At 45.3% G+C, this 17,320-nt stretch overlaps 1 protein-coding gene across 1 annotated transcript in view; it reads right to left on the reverse strand.

Annotated features, from left to right (window-relative positions):
• The window catches only part of LOC106543714 (putative RNA-binding protein 19), a 132,980-nt gene that overhangs the window by 62,589 nt on the left and 53,071 nt on the right, over nt 1-17,320 (reverse strand). The window contains exons 11-21 of the mRNA XM_087703487.1: nt 17,098-17,228; nt 14,749-14,870; nt 12,328-12,424; nt 10,018-10,128; nt 8,449-8,649; nt 7,129-7,243; nt 5,961-6,106; nt 4,644-4,704; nt 3,426-3,505; nt 2,880-2,935; nt 424-540 (exon numbers count right to left, since the gene is read on the reverse strand). Coding sequence (XP_087559613.1) covers nt 424-540; nt 2,880-2,935; nt 3,426-3,505; nt 4,644-4,704; nt 5,961-6,106; nt 7,129-7,243; nt 8,449-8,649; nt 10,018-10,128; nt 12,328-12,424; nt 14,749-14,870; nt 17,098-17,228 — 1,237 coding nt within the window. The remainder of the gene's footprint in view (nt 1-423; nt 541-2,879; nt 2,936-3,425; nt 3,506-4,643; nt 4,705-5,960; nt 6,107-7,128; nt 7,244-8,448; nt 8,650-10,017; nt 10,129-12,327; nt 12,425-14,748; nt 14,871-17,097; nt 17,229-17,320) is intronic.

Genomic DNA, 17,320 nt, shown 5'->3' on the forward strand with positions numbered 1-17,320 from the left:
CTCAACTAGGAAACTTCATCAGTGCTAGAAAGAAATGGGGTTTGCAGAGAAGAGGAGGAAGAGCAGGAGGATTGGGTTTTCTGCAGACATTTCATTACCCAATTAGGTAACATCATCCATGCAAGAGAAGGTGGCCTTTGCTCTTGGCAAACATCTGCCAGCAAAGAGCCAAACTCAAAGAGCACCAAGGACTCCACAAACTAATAGAAAGAAAATATTTATAGCTCAGGTTGAACTGTGGGGGTTCGCGGTACCCTCTGAGCTTGGTTTCCTCGGATGTTTCATTACCCAACTAGGTAACATCCTCCGTGCTAGTCGGGATAATGTTAAGATGGTTGGGTAACGAAATAACCAAGCTCAGGGACCACCAAAGACCTCACTGTATCCATTTCTTTGGCTACGAAGAGCAGCCCTCTCCCTTACCTGAAAAGCTCTCTGATCTCTTTCACCGAGGCCTGGAAGGGGATATTCCGCACCAAAATCTTGGAATTCACTTGGTTCTTGCTGACTTGCTTCTTACGAGCGGTTGTCACGGTAGATCTGGGGATCCGAAAGAGACAGGCATCAGTGCTGTGAGCGAGGACATTTTTGTTCTGACCGAGGCTCCCCGAGAGCCCGAAACAAACTCCTTGTCCCAACAAAAAGCCCCTTTTATGAATTGACTGTGAATTCTGCTCATTCCCATCCAGCAAAGTCTTTCGAGGGAGGATTTACAGTCACAGACCTTATCTGGCTTGGAGAGCTGCCAGGCTGATCTCTGCAGAACTTGGCAAGGAGCCTCAGAGAGTCACGAACCAATTAAGCGAACTAATTGTTTCCTGCAAACTCCACTCCCCTTTCGCTCCTCTTTTATTTCCTCTGGGAGGGGCCATTCACCGTCCACCTGTTGGCCTTACTCCCAAGTCGACCCCTGTTCTTTAGCTGTTCTCTTCGTCTGGCAACTCTGTGCATGCGCACACTGGGAACAGGCTCCAGCTGTTCTTCTGCCTCACTGATGTCCGACTCCGAAGGCAGCTGATAACTGTCAAGACAGCCCTGGCCCCCTCTCTGCCTCCGACACAGAGCCTTCCCCAGACTCCTGGACTGGCCAGGTTCCTCCCCAACCCTCCTCACGGTCTGAATCTGCTGCCAGCTCCACTAGCCGGCCACAACAATTTTCTTGGGTCAAGCATGAGATTGAAGCCAAGTCCGTTGGCATTTTAGCTTAAGGGGACCTCCAAGATCTATTGAGGATTGCAAAGAAGCCAAACCACCCACCATCTAACTGTTCTGACCCAGCTCCCCGGACATGACACACCCTTTGACGTGAACTCAAAATAGGAGTGCCAGTAGCCTCAGCAAAAGATTTATCTCAGCACAGGATTACCTATTCATCTCTGCCCCTGCCTTTTATCCCCAGAGCTAAGGTTGGGCTTCGCTAGCAGTGGTGGCTCTTCCATCCCAAGGACCGGCCCATAGATTTCCACTGCTCTCCTCTCCTCTGCCACATCTATTCATCTCTGCCCCCTGCCTTTTATCCCCAGAGCTACGGTGGGGCTTCGCTAGCAGCAGTGGCTTTTCCAGCCCAAGGACCGGCCCATAGATTTCCACTCCTCTCCTCTCCTCTGTCTTCTGTACATCTGCACATCAGGCACTGGACCCAGCTGTTTCTCCTCTTCCTCATCAGCCACCTCCAGACCTGGGGGCTGTTGACTCTCCATCTGAGGGCTGACGGGTGGCCCAGGCTCTGCCGCTGTCTCTCTCTCCGCCAGCTCCATTCCCTCTCCCCCCCTCGGAGCTCTCAGGTTGCCTTGATGCTGACCCTGACTCCCACGTTTCCTCCTCCTCCTCGATTCCACTGCTGAAGAAGCCAGTGGCCAATAGGCCCCAACACAACACAGGACTAACGCCAGGGACCAATTCCCATCACGGTCTGGGGAACGGTCCAATAAGAAGCAGCATCGCCTGCAACTGGATAGCAGGCAGAGTGACTGTTAGGAATATAATCTAACGGTTGGGTTGGCAATATATAAACCATGTAACAATGTTGTACCTGTTTCTTTAAATCATACTGTAAAATGCGATTGGTTGCTGTTTTCCTCAATCGGCCATAAGAGGGAGCCAGAACGACTGTTAGCTCTCTGTTAGATGCTGGGCTCATCTGATCTGAGTGTTTTGGAAGCTGGCTGTTAGAAAGTGCCGTGAGCTATTGTAAGTTTTGCAACTGCTAGCAAACTTTGAGTACTGAACTGATTATATGATACTGGACTATGTTATTTGGATTATCCCTTAACTGAAAGACATTGATGACTGACTGAATTTTCCGTGTATGACTTGGACTGTTTGATGGACTCCGATACCTCTATTTCCACGAAAGTAAAAGCCTATTTAAACTGCAGTGTCTGGTGTGTGTGTTCTCCAACACAACTCTCACAACGCTTCTCTGAACGTACTCGCTCTCCCAACTGTTAGCCTACCTAATAGTGATCCTAGTTTCTTGGACTGTAAAGGAGATGGAGAAAGGTTGCAATATTCACCCACTCGCATGGATACACAAATGTTTTACAGCCCAAGAAACTAGGCAGGGCATCTTCTGAGCCTTCCCCCCACCACCACCCACTCTCTAACTAAGGGCTAAGCTAGTCCTTTATCTGATTGTTCCCTCGGCAGCATCTCTCCTACCAGCCTCCCAAGGTCTTCCCACCTACCAGCAAGTTATCTGAGACCAAAAAGCCCACTTCCACGCCTGGCAAAAGTCTTGGTGGAATTTGGTAACCGACTCTCCCAACCAAGGTCAAATTGCCAGGGTCAAGTTTTCACGCCCGCAGAAAATGCTTTGGATGGAGTTTTTCCAGATAGGAGGAGGACCAACAGTCGGCGTCTCTTCTCAAAGAACTTACTTGATGGCTCTTTCAGATATTTTCACTTCCAGCTGATGGCCGTCCACGGAGCAATCCTGAAAGAAAGCAAAGGGAGTCACATGCAAATGCGACTAGATGAATAGGTACCACCTGAGAAGGTAACAGTGTTCCGAGCGCCTCAACATATTGTTCCGTTGACTAGCCCGGGTTCGAGACCCAAGCACTGATTGACAGGGTGAGCTCCCATTCCTCGTTCCAGCTCCTGCCCGCCTAGCAACTCGAAAGCATGCAAATGCGACTAGATAAATAGGTACCACTTCGGTGAGAAGGTAACAGTGTTCTGAACGCCTCAACATATTGTTCTGTTGACTAGCCCAGGTTCGAGACCCAAGCACTGATTGACAGGCTGAGCTCCTATTCCTGGCTCCAGCTCCTGCCTGCCTAGAAGTTCGAAAGCAAGTAAATGTGACTAGATAAATAGGTACCACTTCGGTGAGAAGCTAACAGCGTTCCGTGAGCCTGGATGTATAGTTATGCTGACCACATGACTATGGGCCATTCCCACAGACCGCCAGGCACTGTTACCTGTAATTGCTTGACCGCTTTCTGGGCATATTCTGGCTTCTTGTACTCCACAAATCCAAACCCCATGGAGAGGAGGTTGCCTAAAAAAAACACCGGAGGAAGATCAGAAATGGATTAATGCTAAAACACTTCCCCGTTCCTTCTCTAGCTTAGAGATCCTCAGCCTTCAAAGCGGCCAAGTGATTGAATTTGGCTCTTTTTAGCGTCCTCACAGTCATTGTTTGACCGTGAGGACGCTATGAGCAAGAACTGGTTGTAAATCTATTTTCTCATTGTTTGAACGGTCACCATTCTGACCCAGGCTTCCTTAGAAAGCAAGAAGCAGAGTCTTGGTCCCGACTAAATCTCTTTTATTTACACAACTGTGAATTCCTTTCATTCCCAGTCAGCAAGGCTTGGCAAACAGTCTTTCAAAGCAATTTTTATCAACACGAACCTTATCTCGCCTGGAGAGCTGCCAGCTAACTAGTTTCCAAGCACAGGGCAAGGCAATACTTGGCACTTAACTCTTATAATCACAAACAGAACTTTCCACTCTTGAAATGACCGAAGGAACAAATTGTTTCCTGCAAAATCCCCCTCCCCATTCGCTCCTCTTTTGTTTCCTATGGGAGGGGCCAATCACCTCCAAGGCATTGCTTTACTCCCAAGTCGACCCTGCTTTCTTAGTTGTTCTTGTCTTCTGGCAGTTCTGCGCATGCGCACACTGGGAACAGGCTCCAGCTGTTCTTCTGCTTTGCTGCTGTCTAGCTCCCTCTCTGCGCAGTGGTTAAATGTAGCACTGCAGGCTGACTGCAGTTCAGCAGTTCGGCTGTTCAAATCTCACCGGCTCAGGGTTGACTCAGCCTTCCATCCTTCCGAGGTGGGTAAAATGAGGACCCGAATTGTTGTTGGGGGCAATATGCTGACTCTGTAAACCGCTTAGAGAGGGCTGAAAGCCCTATGAAGCGGTATATAAGTCTAACTGCTATTGCTATTGCCTTCGACGCAGAGCCCTCGTCTGAGCTTTTCTCAACTCCCAGGATTGGCCCATGTTCCTCCCCAACCTCCTCACTGTCCCATTCTGCTGCCAACTCTGCTGGCCGCCCGCGGGCCACAACAGTCACTAAATAAATGGTTGTAAGTCAAGGACCAACCAGCTGTGGGTTACAAGAAATAAAGTCAAACAAGCCCAGGGTACAAAAGAACTGCAAGGACAATACTCGGGAAAACACATACCAGTTTTATCTTTCTTCTTCGTGATGGTGCAACTCTGCACAGCGCCAGCTTTGGAGAAAACCTTGAAAAGAAGAAAGAGGAGCATGCTTTTAAGTTTTATTCTCCTGTATGGTGCCCCTCTGCTTTTCTCCCAGAGGGGAAGGACAAAGGGAGAGGCAGGGGGAGGAAAGATGCTACGTGACATCAAAATTCTACACTAGCGAGCAAGACAGAATATGGATGGCCACGGAGCACAGAGCAGGATTCATAAACGTGGATTACTTGACTGCCTCAAGGGCAGTCTCCAAATTTAATCCAAGAGGAAGAAGGACGATTCCTGTAAAGTTCTAAGACTAGGGTGAAACACAAGGAAGGAAGGAAGGAAGGAAGGAAGGAAGGAAGGAAGGAAGGAAGGAAGGAAGGAAGGAAGGAAGGAAAGAAAAGACAGAGGAAGGAAGGAAAAAAGGTAAAAAAAGAGGGAGGAAAGGAAGGGCAGAGGAAGGGAAGGAAGGAGAAAAGGTAAGAAAAGAGGGAAGGAAGGAAGACAGAGAAAAAGAAAAAAGAAAAAAGGGAAGAAAGGAAGGAAAAGAGGGAAAAAGACAAAAGGTAAGAAAAGAGGGAAGAAAGAAAGGAAGGAGGAAGGGAAGGAAGGAAAAAGGTAAGAAAAGGGGGAGGGAAGGAAGGAAGGGACAGAGAAAAAGAAAAGAGGGAGGAAAAGAGGGAGGAAAGGGAAGGAAGGAAAAAAGGTAAGAAAAGAGGGAGGAAAGGAAGGAAGGAAGGAAAAGACAGAGAAAAAGAAAAGAGGGGGGAAAAGAGGGAGGAAAGGAAGGAGGCAGAAGAAGGAAGGAAAAAAGGTAAGAAAAGAGGGAGGGAAGGAAGGAAGGAAAAGACAAAGAAAAAGTAAAAAAGTAAGAAAAGGGAGGAAAGGAAGGAAGGAAAAGAGAGAAAAAGACAAAAGGTAAGAAAAGAGGGAGGGAGGGAGGGAGGGAAGGAAGGAAAGGGAAGCCCCCAAAATAATTTGATACAAAATCAGAATGAGTGACTTTATTGGCCTCACTTCTTAAACCAGAGGAATCAAAAACAGATGAACTAATTCCACTTTATTGTCAAGCCATACTGACAATCTCTTGCAAGTCTCAAAGTACAATTGTCCCCCACCACCACCACCACCATCTTTACCACTTGAGAAACTAGGGAGGGTTTCTCCTAGGGCCTCTTGCCCCAACCACTCTCCAGCTGTGGGCTACGCCCTCTCTTATTGGACCATTGTCTCTTCACTCTATCCCCCAAGGTATTTCCCGCAGGCCATTACATAGCCATGAAATCCCTGAAAATCACCTCTTTTAGCGTGTCTTCTGTAGTGCTGAAGTTGAGGTTTTTTATGAAAATGGTACAGCCTGGAAGAGTTTCTTCTTCCTCCTCTTCCTCCTCCTCCTCTTCCTCCTCCTCCATTTCCTTCTGAGCATCCCTTTTTTCAGAAATCCCTGCAAGAGAAGGAGGTTTGAGTGCATCTAAGGGAAGATGATGCATCTTCAGTGGCTCAGTGGCTATGACACTGAGCTTCTCGATCAGAAAGATCGGCAGTTCGAATCACTACTGCTGCATAATGGAGGGAGCTCCCGTGACTTGTCCCAGCTTCTGCCACCCTAGCAGTTCGAAAGCACGTAAAAAATGCAAGTAGAAAAATAGGAACCACCTTTGGTGGGAAGAGAGCAGCGTTCCATGCACCTTCAGCATTGAGTCATGCCGGCCACATGACCATGGACAGCGTTGGCTCTTCAGCTTTGAAACTGAGATGAACACCGCCTCCTAGAGTCGGGAACAACCAGCACTCCTTCCTTCCTTCACTCCCTCCCTCCCTCCCTTAGACCACTTAAACCACTTAGAGTGGGGCTGTAAAGCATTGTGAAGCAGTATATAAGTCTAAACACTATTGCTACTGTTCTTCTTTCCTTCCTTCCTTCCTTCCTTCCTTCCTTCCTTCCTTCCTTCCTTCCTTCCTTCCTTCCTTCCTTCCTTCCAGTTGTCTCTTCCATCCTTCCAAGGTTGGTAAAATGAGGACCCAGATTGTTGGGGGCAAGAGGCTGACTCTGTAAACCGCTTAGAGAGGGCTGTAAAAGCACTGTGAAGCGGTATATAAGTCTAAGGGCTATTGCTATTGTCCTTCCTTCCTTCCTTCCTTCCTTCCTTCCTTCCTTCCTTCCTTCCTTCCTTCCTTCCTTCCGGTTAACTCTTCCATCCTTCCGAGGTGGGTCAAATGAGGGCCCAGATTGTTGGGGGCAAGACGCTGACTCTGTAAACCACTTAGAGAGGGCTGGAAAGCACCGTGAAGCAGTATATAAGTCTTAAGTGCTGTTGCTGTTATAGTCTGAGAAACTAAGGAGGGTTCCTTTCTCCGTCCGTTATGCAGCCATGGGTTTTTCTCCCTCTTATCTGACCCAAACGCATGATAACTGCCCCAGCTCAACTGCCCCAGCCCCCCCGCCCCCGCCCCCAAAAAACATACCTTTCTGGGTTTGTTCCTCGCCTTCCTTTTGCTCTTCAACCTCTGATATTTTTCTCCCAGGACCAGAAAAGACTCCCATGGGTGCCCATTCGAGGTAAAGAGGGATATGTTGGAACTGAGCAAGGAAGAAGGAAACCAGTGCAAAGAAGTTAAAACGAGGAAAGAAATTCGGTACAAAACAGTGCAAGGATTTTTTTTAAAAAAAACAAAAACCCAAGGTTTGTTTAAGGCAGAGCGCCAATTAATGCTGAAAAGTGGGTGGGATGGTCTTTCTCAGTCTTGACAGCTCGAAGATGTGTGGATGTCAACTCCCAGAATTCCCAGGCTGGCTAGGGAATTCTGAAAGTTAAAGTCCACATGTCTTCAAGCAGCCATGGTTGAGAAACACTGGGATGAGTAGAGTAAAATAGAACAGAATAGGAAGAAAGGAGAATAGAATAGAATAGAATAGAATAGAGGAATGAGGAAATAGAATAGAATAGAATGAAGAATAGAGTAGAGTAGAGTAGAATAGAATAGAAAGGAGAATAAAATAGAATAGACTAGAATAGAATAAAGGAATGAGGAAATAGAATAGTACAGTAGAGGAGAGTTCCAAGGGACCTTGGAGGTCTTCTAGTCCAACCCCCTGCTCAGGCAGGAAACCCTACACCACTTCAGACAAATGGTTATCCAACGTCATCTTGGTTGGTAAAATGAGGACCCAGATTGTTGGGGGCAAGAGGCTGACTGTAAACCGCTTAGAGAGGGCTGTAAAAGCACTGTGAAGCGGTATATAAGTCTAAGGGCTATTATTATTGTCCGTCCTTCCTTCCTTCCTTCCTTCCTTCCTTCCTTCCTTCCTTCCTTCCTTCCTTCCTTCCGGTTAACTCTTCCATCCTTCCGAGGTGAGTAAAATGAGGACCCGGATTGTTGTTGGGGGCAATATGCTGACTCTGTAAACCGCTTAGAGAGGGCTGAAAGCCCTATGAAGCGGTATATAAGTCTAACTGCTATTGCTATTGCTATTGCTATTGCTATTAAAAACATTCTGTGTTGGAGCATTCACAACTTCTGGAGGGAAATTGTTCCACTGATTAATTGTTCTCACTGTCAGGAAATTTCTCCTTAGTTCTAAGTTGCTTCCCTCCTTGATTAGTTTCCACCCATTGCTTCTTGTTCTGCTCTCAGGTACTTTGGAGAATAGCTTGACTCCCTCTCTTTGGGGCAGCCTCTCAAATACTGGAAGACTGCTATCATCTCCGGGGTAAGCTATCCATGCGCCCACCAGAATAGCTGAGACCCAGTCAACAGGCCTGCCGGCCCCAACTTGAGGCCTACCTTGGAGTAGGCCAACTTGGTGAATGCCTTCTTGGCTTCGGTGGGTTCCAGGAACTCCATGATGGCTGTCACTCCTCCTTCGGGCAGCAGGACCCGCCCGAGGCTCCCGAAAGGCCCGAAGACCTCCTCCAGCTGTTCTGCCTTCGTGCCAGCCGGCAGGTTCTTCACCAAAATCACCGTCTTGCTCCGTTCTCCAGCCGCCTGCAAGAAAGGAAAGAGAGGGAGGCTGCGTTGCAAAGAGAGCCGATCCCTACGATCGCCCCGAAAGGCTACAAAAAGCAAAGGATTTGACAGCCAAGGGAAGCAAGTATGCAGATTGGATCCCGTTTGCGTTGGGAAGGCTTCCCGGCACGTAGACAGTGAGAAAATTAGAGAACCTCCCTCTACTCTTTTTTTCTTTCTCTTCCTTCTTCCCCCTCCCTTTCTCTCTCCCTCAATCCCTTTTTCTTCCTTCCTTCCTCCCACTCTTTCCTTTTTGTTTCTTTCTTTTTCTCCCTTCCTTCCTTCTTCCCCCCACCCTCTCTCAATCCCTCTTCCTTCTTCCCTCCCCCTTTTCTTTTTCTTCCTTCCTTCCCTCCTTCTTGCCCCTCCCTCAATCCCTCTTCCTTCCTTCCTCCCTCCCTTTTCTTTCTTTCTTCCTCCCTCTTTCCCTCCTCCTTCCTTCCTCCCTTCCTCCTTCAATCCCTCTTCCTCCCTCAATCTCTCTTCCTTTCCCCCTCCCTTTTTCTTTCTTTTTCTTTCTTCCTTCCTCTTTCCCTCCTCCTTCCTTCCTCCCTTCCTCCTTCAATCCCTCTTCCTCCCTCCCTCAATCTCTCTTCCTTCCTCCCTCCCTCCCTTTTCTTTCTTCCTTCCTTCCTCTTTCCCTCTTCCTTCTTTCCTTCCTTCCTCCTTCAATCCCTCTTCCCTCCTTCCTCCCCCCTCCCTTTTCTTTCTTTTTCTTCCTTCCTTCCTCTTTCCCTCTTCCTCCCTCCCTCAATCTCTCTTCCTTCCTCCCTCCCTCCCACCCTTTTCTTTCTTTTTCTTTCTTCCTTCCCCTTTCCCTCTTCCTTCCTTCCTCCCTCAATCCCTCTTCCTCCCTTCCTCAATCTCTCTTCCTTCCTCCCTTCCCTTAGAAGCTCACAACAGAAAAAGAAACCAGGGAAAAAGAAAAAAAAAGGTGAAAGAAAACAAGATGAAAAACAAAATAGAAAGAAAAAAAAATAGAAAAGTGCCTTTCAATATTCTCCACGGCAGATATAGGCCCGTATATATATATTTATACATATTTTAATATATTTTGACCGCTCTTCTAAAGCTGCATCATATTTCTTTTCTCTCTCTAATCTATTCTTTCTAATCCTCAAAAACCATCAATCGCAAATTCGCTTTCTTTTTTTTCCCCACGTTGATGCCAGAAGCTGTGAAGCTCGCGTTCTACCGCTAAGGAGCTTCGGAACCGCAGGGATGTTTGAACCAAAAAAAACAACAACCCTTGCTCAAATTTTCTTTTCTGACGGCTTCAACTGCTTCTCGCGACGTCACACATTTAGCGAGACGGAATGAGGGTTCGAACGGCCGCCGTTCCCTTACCTGGCTGAAGGAATCCAGGCTGACTCCGTTGTCCAGCAGGAAGCGGCGAACGTTTTGAACAAGTTCCGTTTCCCCAAGTGCCACCCTCACCGCCACACTGCCCTTGCCTTCCTGCCAAGAGAAAAAAGGAAGTAAGAGGCATTCAGTTTTGGTCACAACACTATCAAAAAGATCTTTCCTTTTCTTCTCTCTCTTCCTCCCGGGCAAAGTATATCTTTGTCCTTTGAATAGGAAGTCTTTTGGGCTCAGTTTCCAGTTTTGGTCACCATCACAGAGAATCTCTACTGCACCCTTGATCAAAAAAGGGCAGGAGACCTCCGGACTATAAAACTGGGACTTCCCCTCCACCCAGAATCCACCACCAATCGGTCCCCGGTTCCTGTAGATTAGAATATCCCTCTTATGAGGAGAGAGTTGATTTGCAAGGCTCCACCAGGAATGTTCTCACAGTGAGAACCATCAACCCATGGAACAGAAGTTGCCTTCGGAAGTTGTGGGAGCTTCATCACTGGAAGCTTTCAAGAAGAGTTTGGACTGCCATCTGCCAGAAATGGTGCAGGGCCTCCTGCTTAGAGGGGGGTTCGACTAGATGACCTACAAGGTCCCTTCCAACTCTGTTAATCTGAATTTAACTAAGATGATCGAAGACCTTGAGACTAAAACATAGGATGAACGGTTGCAGGAACTGGGCATGGCTAGTCTAGTGAAGAGAAGGACCAGGGGAGACAGGAGAGCATCTTCCAATATTTGAGGGGCTGCCACAGAGAGGAGGGGGTCAAGCTATTTTCCAAAACACCTAAAGGCCAGACAAGGAAGAATGGATGGGAACTGAGCAAGGAGAGATTCAACCTAGAAATAAGGAGGAATTTTCTGACAGTGAGGACAATCAACCCATGGAAAAGAAGTTGCCTTTGGAAGTTATGCGAGGTTCATCACTGGAGGCTTTCAAGAAGAGACTAGACTGACATCTGCCAGAAAGGGTGCATGGTCACCTGCTTAGATGGAGGGTTGGACTAGATGACCTACAAGGTCCCTTCCAACTCTGTTAATCTGAATTTATCTAAGATGATCAAAGGCCTGGAGGCTAAAACATAGGATGAACAGTTTCAGGAACTGGGCATGTCTAGTCTAGTGAAGAGAAGGATCAGGGGAGACATGAGACCAGTCTTCCAATATTTGAGGGGCTGCCACAGAGAGGGGGGGGCAGCTATTTTCCAAAGCACCTAAAGGCCAGACAAGGAAGAATGGATGGAAACTGAGCAAAGAGAGATTCAACCTGGAAATAAGGAGGAATTTTCTGACAGTGAGAACAACCAACCCATGGAACAGAAGTTGCGGGAGCTTCATCCCTGGAAGCTTTCAAGAGGAGACTGGACTGCCATCTGTCAGAAATGGTATAGGGTCTCCTGCTTGAGTGGGGGTGGGTGGGGTGGACTAGATGACCTCCAAGGTCCCTTCCAACTCCGTTAAAAAATTCTCAAGATCCCTAAAAGTTGTGTGCACAACCAGTGACCTGTTCGATGGGGTGGAGAGATATGGGGAAGAAAGCTATTATACATCATTCCAACCAACAAGCCTATAAAAGGGAATATTTGTAGCTCAGGGTTGAAATGAGGAGTCCTTGATGCTCTTGAGTCTGCTTGACAACTAACTCCTATTTATGATGGCCATAGTGTCCCAGGGTCATGTGATTCGCTTTTGCGACCTTCTGGCAAGCAAAGTCCAATGGGGAATGCAATAGCAATTAGACTTATATACCTCTCTAAGCGGTTTACAGAGTCAGCGTATTGCCCCCAACAATCCGGGTCCTCATTTTACCCACCTCGGAAGGATGAAAGGCTGAGTCAACCCTGAGCCGGTGAGATTTGAACAGCCGAACTGCAGAACTGCAGTCAGCTGAAGTAGCCTGCAGTGCTGCATTTAACCACTGCGCCACCTCGGCTCTTAGGTGAATGCAGATTCACTTAACAACCAAGGGACTAATCCAACAGATGCAATGATTCGCTTAACAACGCTGACGCAAGAAGTCCTGAAACGGGGCAAACTCACTTCGCAAACGTTTCGCTTAGCGGCCTGAATTTTGCCCTCCCTTGTGGTCCTAACTCGAGGGCTACCTGTAACACCAAGCAATTGCTAAATTGTTAAGTTGGCCTGACATCTCCCAGGTAATGACATCCTAAAGTTGCCAAGTTTGGAAAGTACTGAATTAAGGGGAACAAAAAAAGAATACACCACACCATTCAGTCTGAATTTTTGGCCGAAGATTCTACAAAACCTACAGTTCAAACAAACAAACCATGATAAACTCACGTGATCCAACACTTGACTCTTGGTAGCATTGTATTTGTGAGCGACAGCATCTGCCACGGCATTCGTCCCCATGAAGAGCGTATTCCAGTTGTGGGAGCTGAGTGGAGGAGAAACATTGTGAGTTCCGCTGTTTGGGAGGACTGGAAGAATAATATTCCCAAAGTGGGAGGGACGGATGGGGAACGTGCCACAATTGGCAGCAAATGCTGAAGCGTTCCGTGTGGCCCGAGAACCAACAAAGCAATGTTTGTCTTCGTTGAGCAAAAAGAGCCCGTGTGAGGTTTCCAGGCTTTGCTTTTTCAAGATTTGTTCTTGTGGTTTGGACAGAGACGGATCAACAAATCGGGGAAGAATGGAAACTTTTATGTGGGCTTTTTGCTGAATGAATCGTCAAAACAGAACGGATGATTTACGGATCTGAAGATAATTTATTAAATGAGGAGGCCAGGAGATTTGCAAAAATTTTAAGGAGAGGAGGGACGATAAGATTGTAATTATTAGAGAATAGATGTAAAGATTAAACATGAAAATAACTTTATACATATATATATATATATATATATATATATATATATATATATATATATATATATATATATATATATATATACACACACACACACACACACACACACACACACACATACATACATATATATATATACACACACACACACACATACATACATATCCATCTCTCTCTCTCTCTCTCTCTCTCTTCTATCTATCATCTATCTATCTATCTATCTATCATCTATCTATCTATCTATCTATCTATTAATCTATCTATCTATCTATCTATCTATCTATCTATCTATCTATCTATCTATCTATCTATCTATCATCTATCTTGTTGTGGCCCAGCAGGAGCCGTTGGAGCTGCCACCAGACTCCGACAGCGAGGGGCCCTATGAGTCGGCTCTGGAAGATGTGGAGGACCCTGGACAGGGTTCAGACTCTGAGCAGGGACCAGAGAGGCTGGTTGGCCACCAGGAGGCGCCTGAGGCATGGAGCAGCGGTGAAAGCCAAAGGGAGTTGGCCCCTGACGTTACCCCCTGGAGCAGTGGGGAGGAGCTAAGGGAGTTGGTCCCGGATGCCAGGCAAAGGCGGGCAGATAAGTGACGACAGCAACTACACAGATACAGATAATTGGACCCAGGTGGTTGTAATTAGGCTCCTCCCAAGAGAGTATATAAGGAGAGACTTTGGGAGGAGGCTGTTTGCAGGATTCAACTAATATAATAATGCTGGAGAAGCTCTCATGTGTATTTCTTATCTTAGAAGTCTGGGTTGCTGCCAAAGTCTTGTCGGTGTGTTAATTTACTGTGAATAAATTGTCTACCAGTAATCTTGTGTCAGCGTGCCTCATCATACGGAGGGGGGGGGGGGGTCAGAATATATATATAACTCTCTCTATATATATGTTAACCACTTAGCTCTCATCACCCCGGCTCAGCTGATAAGGAGTCGAACTCTGTGGCTTAGTGGTTAACACATCTGCCTAAGATGCAATACAGCACAGGTTCGAATCCCAGTAAGGGTATGGCTAGCTGATGAGAGCTAAATAGCTTGAAATAGATCTATACTAGTCTCCCTTTATTTATTTATCAGCACAAATACAACACAAATGTAACAAAAAGGCAACAGTAAAAATATTGGGTTTCTGTCTGGATGGTCTCTTGTGACGAGCCAATGGACAGAGAATGGAAGTAGTGAACTTCCTCCCATATTTGGGCATACCGGGGGTTGTAACTCTAAATAGATACCTATCACCCCGGCTCAGCTGATAAGGAGTCGAACTCTGTGGCTTAGTGGTTAACACATCTGCCTAAGATGCAATACAACAGAGGTTCGAATCCCAGTAAGGGTATGGCTAGCTGATGAGAGCTAAATAGCTTGAAATAGATCTATACTAGTCTCCCTTTATTTATTTATCAGCACAAATACAATACACACACACACACACACACAGATATTGAAGCAACATAGAATAGTGATGTATCTTATTGGAAAGACTAAACACAAAGGTAATTTAAGAGGCATATTGAAGTTATTGGCAATATATATACTTATGATATTGATGCAACTTATACAGTAGAACAGTGATGTATATAATTGGAAAGGAAGAATAATGAAATAACTGTTATGTAATTATGAGTGATACTGATACTGGAGCGCTATAAAGATTGAAAATGTGTTATCAATGACGAAACACGTTCAATAAATAAAATCTTAAAAAAAAAAAGATTGTAATCATCTGTTGAAAAGAAAGATCGGAAGTCATTTAACTATTTCTTTAGTTTTCTCTTCTTACTCTTTTACAGCCTGTTTGTTTCTCACTTCTAATTTCTTTTATTTCTATTCGATGAAAGATATGAACAAACAAACAAAGAGAGGAAGATAATTTGTGCAGGGACAGACCTCAAGCTGTTTGCTTTATCTTTTGAGGCCTTTTGCTTCTTGTACGAGGAAGACCCTGCAGAGTCTGAGCTCTCGGCTTCTTCCTTCTTGATGGTTGAAGGCAACACATGCAGCATTCGGCCCTAAGAGACAAAATGAAAATTTGAAATATCGATCCTGGAAACAGAACGAGTAGAAAGGCCTAAAGTTATCCTGGATCCTTAAGTCTTGGAAAATCCCTACAACTGACAGGCTCCAAAACCTCAGAAAAAAAACACGCAGAGGTTCTTCTAAGCAGTTTTCCTCATTGTTCCTTGTCTATAGACTGAATCTTGCCAACTTCTAAGCAGTTTTCCTTATTTTTCCTTGTCTATAGACTGAATCTTGCCAACGTCTAAGACGTTTTCCTTATTGTTCTTTGCCTATAGACTGAATTTTGCCAACTTCTAAGCAGTTTTCCTAATTGTTCTTTGTCTATAGACTGAATCTTGCCAACTTCTAAGCAGTTTTCCTTATTTTTCCTTGTCTATAGACTGAATCTTGCCAACGTCTAAGACGTTTTCCTTATTGTTCTTTGCCTATAGACTGAATTTTGCCAACTTCTAAGCAGTTTTCCTAATTGTTCTTTGTCTATAGACTGAATCTTGCCAAATTCTAAGCAGTTTTCCTTATTTTTCCTTGTCTATAGACTGAATCTTGCCAACGTCTAAGACGTTTTCCTTATTGTTCTTTGCCTATAGACTGAATTTTGCCAACTTCTAAGCAGTTTTCCTCATTGTTCCTTGTCTATAGACTGAATCTTGCCAACGTCTAAGACGTTTTCCTTATTGTTCTTTGCCTATAGACTGAATTTTGCCAACTTCTAAGCAGTTTTCCTCATTGTTCCTTGTCTATAGACTGAATTTTGCCAAATTCTAAGCAGTTTTCCTTATTTTTCCTTGTCTATAGACTGAATCTTGCCAACGTCTAAGACGTTTTCCTTATTGTTCCTTGCCTATAGACTGAATCTTGCCAAATTCTAAGCAGTTTTCCTTATTTTTCCTTGTCTATAGACTGAATCTTGCCAACGTCTAAGATGTTTTCCTTATTGTTCTTTGCCTATAGACTGAATTTTGCCAACTTCTAAGCAGTTTTCCTCATTGTTCCTTGCCTATAGACTGAATCTTGCCAACGTCTAAGACGTTTTCCTTATTGTTCCTTGCCTATAGACTGAATCTTGCCAACGTCTAAGACGTTTTCCTTATTGTTCCTTGCCTATAGACTGAATCTTGCCAAATTCTTAGCAGTTTTCCTTATTTTTCCTTGTCTATAGACTGAATCTTGCCAACGTCTAAGACGTTTTCCTTATTGTTCTTTGCCTATAGACTGAATTTTGCCAACTTCTAAGCAGTTTTCCTCATTGTTCCTTGTCTATAGACTGAATTTTGCCAAATTCTAAGCAGTTTTCCTTATTTTTCCTTGTCTATAGACTGAATCTTGCCAACATCTAAGACGTTTTCCTTATTGTTCCTTGCCTATAGACTGAATCTTGCCAAATTCTAAGCAGTTTTCCTTATTTTTCCTTGTCTATAGACTGAATCTTGCCAACGTCTAAGACGTTTTCCTTAATGTTCTTTGCCTATAGACTGAATTTTGCCAACTTCTAAGCAGTTTTCCTCATTGTTCCTTGCCTATAGACTGAATCTTGCCAACGTCTAAGACGTTTTCCTTATTGTTCTTTGCCTATAGACTGAATTTTGCCAACTTCTAAGCAGTTTTCCTCATTGTTCCTTGCCTATAGACTGAATCTTGCCCACTTTTAAGCACTTTTCCTTATTGTTCCTTGCCTATAAACTGAATTTTGCCAACTTCTAAGCAGTTTTCCTTATTGTTCTTCATGTATAGACTGAATCTTGCCAAATTCTAAGCAGTTTTCCTTATTGTTCTTCGTCTATAGACTGAATCTTGCCCACTTTTAAGCAGTTTTCCTTATTTTTCCTTGTCTATAGACTGAATCTTGCCAACGTCTAAGACGTTTTCCTTATTGTTCCTTGCCTATAGACTGAATCTTGCCAAATCAAAGAAGACTACTTGCACCATAAGACACATCCTCTGGGAACTATGATGGAGGGGCTGTCTTCACCGTCTTTCACCCACAAAAACTACTTGTATTGCAAAGGACTACTTGCAAGTTGAATCTGGTCCTCACCCCATTGAGAAAAAAAATGCTATTATAATATAAGCATTTACACTGGCCCTTCAATGGAGCCCCAAATTCAGTTTTCCATATATGGGAAACCCAGGAAAGAATCTTTAACTGCCCAGAGCATCCTCTGTCTGACTCCCAAGGCCTGGGGGCAGCATAGAGACATCGAACCAATCAGTTTGTACCTGGAAAACCTGTCCGTCCACTTCTGCAAAGGCCTTCACAGCATGCTCAGGAAACATGTAGGTGATAAACGCAAAGCCTTTGGGCCTCTTGGTCAAGCTGTCAATAGGGAAGTGGATCTCGGAGAGAGGCCCTGTGGAATAATAACGGATCCATTGGGAAAAGGGTGTGGGGGAAGCTGCGGTGGCGCAGTGGTTAGAATGCAGTACTGCAGGTGACGTCTGC

The sequence above is a fragment of the Thamnophis sirtalis genome, unplaced genomic scaffold, assembly GCF_051295495.1.
Source record: "Thamnophis sirtalis isolate CommonGarterSnake01/CBP01778 unplaced genomic scaffold, rThaSir2_p1.2 scaffold_2, whole genome shotgun sequence".
Lineage (NCBI taxonomy): Eukaryota > Metazoa > Chordata > Lepidosauria > Squamata > Natricidae > Thamnophis > Thamnophis sirtalis.